Raw genomic sequence first — 1,904 nt, 5'->3', positions numbered from 1 at the left:
CATTGGAAAAAGATTTCTCTGGAAATGAAAAAAATCAAACCATTATTATAAAGGACTTTCCGAATAACTGCTGTATTTTTCCCATCCCATTTGCTGGCGTCAACAAGAGCATCTAGTACTTTCTGTTCGTGTCAAAGGTCATATCAGAACATCTTAACGAAACGGAGAAAAAGGAAAATAAAGAAAACCCCGAGCCCCCGCCCCCTCGAACATAGAACAGTAACGCCAGAGTTCAAATTCAAAAGAAAAAAAAAGTAGCCATTGAAAGAGGTGATGGTGGCGATAATCCTATGAATGGGTTTTTGATTTCTCTCCTTCCTGGGGATGGGTGGAGAATGCTCATTAGGATTTGTAGTTAGAGGTTAACCATGTGAGCCCCTCATAGAGTCCGTCCCCTGAGGTGGCACAGGAGGGCTGCACATACCAGTTCCTGTCCCGAATCCGGGTCAGGCCCAGTTTCTCCTGGATCTCGTGGGGTTTCATGGCATCAGGCAGGTCCTGCTTGTTGGCGAAGATGAGGATTATGGCGTCCCTCATCTCCCGGTCATTGATAATGCGGTGCAGCTCCTGGCGGGCCTCGTCGATGCGGTCGCGGTCGGCGCAGTCCACCACGAAGATCAGACCCTGGGTCCCCGTGTAGTAATGCCGCCAGAGCGGCCGGATTTTGTCCTGGCCGCCCACATCCCACACGTTGAATTTGACGTTTTTGTAAGTCACCGTCTCCACGTTGAAACCCACGGTGGGGATGGTGGTCACCGACTGGCCCAGCTTCAACTTGTACAGGATTGTCGTCTTGCCGGCCGCGTCCAGGCCCAACATGAGGATCCGCATTTCCTTGTTCCCGAAGATCTTGGATAGCACCTTCCCCATCGCGTCGGAGGAGCCGGGGCCGGGGGCATTCAGGTGTCCCGGGTCCCCTCAAGCCCACCACGCCGCTGCCGCCGCAGCCGCCGCGAAACCGAAACGAAGCCTCCCGGCCGCGAGGGCGCCCGTGCGGCCTGCGTGGGAGGTGCCTCCTAGGGGCAGAGGCCCAGACGGCCGCTCACTCGGGCATCACCAACCTCAAAACTTGAGCTCTCGGGTCGCCGCCGCCGCCGGGGCCCTGAGTCTGCGCCGGGAGAGCCGCCGCCCTGCTGAGGCGCGGCTCGGCCCGGAACTGCCCTTCCCCCCGCAGGCGACGCGCGAGCGCCGCCGCGGCTCCCACTCCGCCTTCTCCTCGCTGCCTCCGCCGCGGAGACTGCGGCCCTCCGGCCCGCGAGCACCAGGCTCACCAGCAGCCCCGGCCACCGAGAGGGAGCGCGGCTCCGGCACCGCGTCGGGTCATCGATCCTCGCGGGAACTCGCCGCGCCGCCTGTGGAGACACAGAGGGGAAAAGGGAGTTACTGCCGGGGTCCGGAGGGCCGCGGAGGCCGCGCTGGCCCGCCTTCCTGGCTCGGCGCGAGAAGTTACCTCCAGCCGCCGCCCCGAGCGCGGGCTTCCTCCGGCCTCCACCTCCTCCCAGCTCTGCTGCCGCCGCCGCCGGAAAAGGCGCCGAAGAAACCGCCTCACTTCCCCTCCCGAGCGCGCAGGCGCAACAGAAACCGACCGTTCGCACTAGAGCGACCTCTGGGAGGAGAGCGGCCCGCGCGCCTGCCGTCAGGGGCGCCACGCTGGGGGGCGGGGCTACGGCGGCCCGCAGGGCTCGCAGGTGCCACCGCCCCCAGCCCCGCGATTCTGAGGTCCTGCCTCGCGCCCACCTGTCGCTGTTCTAGCGTCTTCTTCCTCTGTGTTCCGCTTCCGCTCCGTCTCTTCAGCCCCCACACGAGCCAGAAGAGGACGGGGCCCACGACGAACGCCTCCCTCAGGCTGCGTCCCGGCGCGTTCCCGCAACGCGGTGCCCGCGCGAGAGTCCGCGGGACCCCGC

The 1,904-nt window shown here is 63.6% G+C and overlaps 1 protein-coding gene across 1 annotated transcript; it reads right to left on the bottom strand.

The window, feature by feature from the left end:
• Positions 1-319: 319 nt before the first annotated feature.
• On the bottom strand, positions 320-870 carry ARF6 (ARF GTPase 6; the record flags this gene model as incomplete). Its single annotated transcript, XM_084240569.1, has 1 exon — positions 320-870. The coding sequence occupies one exon, from the start codon at positions 868-870 to the stop codon at positions 343-345; it is 528 nt and encodes a 175-aa protein (XP_084096695.1). The 3' UTR covers positions 320-342.
• Positions 871-1,904: the final 1,034 nt, after the last annotated feature.

This window comes from Talpa europaea (assembly GCF_964194135.1).
Source record: "Talpa europaea genome assembly, chromosome: 8".
Taxonomy (NCBI): domain Eukaryota; kingdom Metazoa; phylum Chordata; class Mammalia; order Eulipotyphla; family Talpidae; genus Talpa; species Talpa europaea.
The sequence above is the reverse complement of the archived record's forward strand: the minus strand, read 5'-3'. Positions and strand labels throughout refer to the sequence as shown.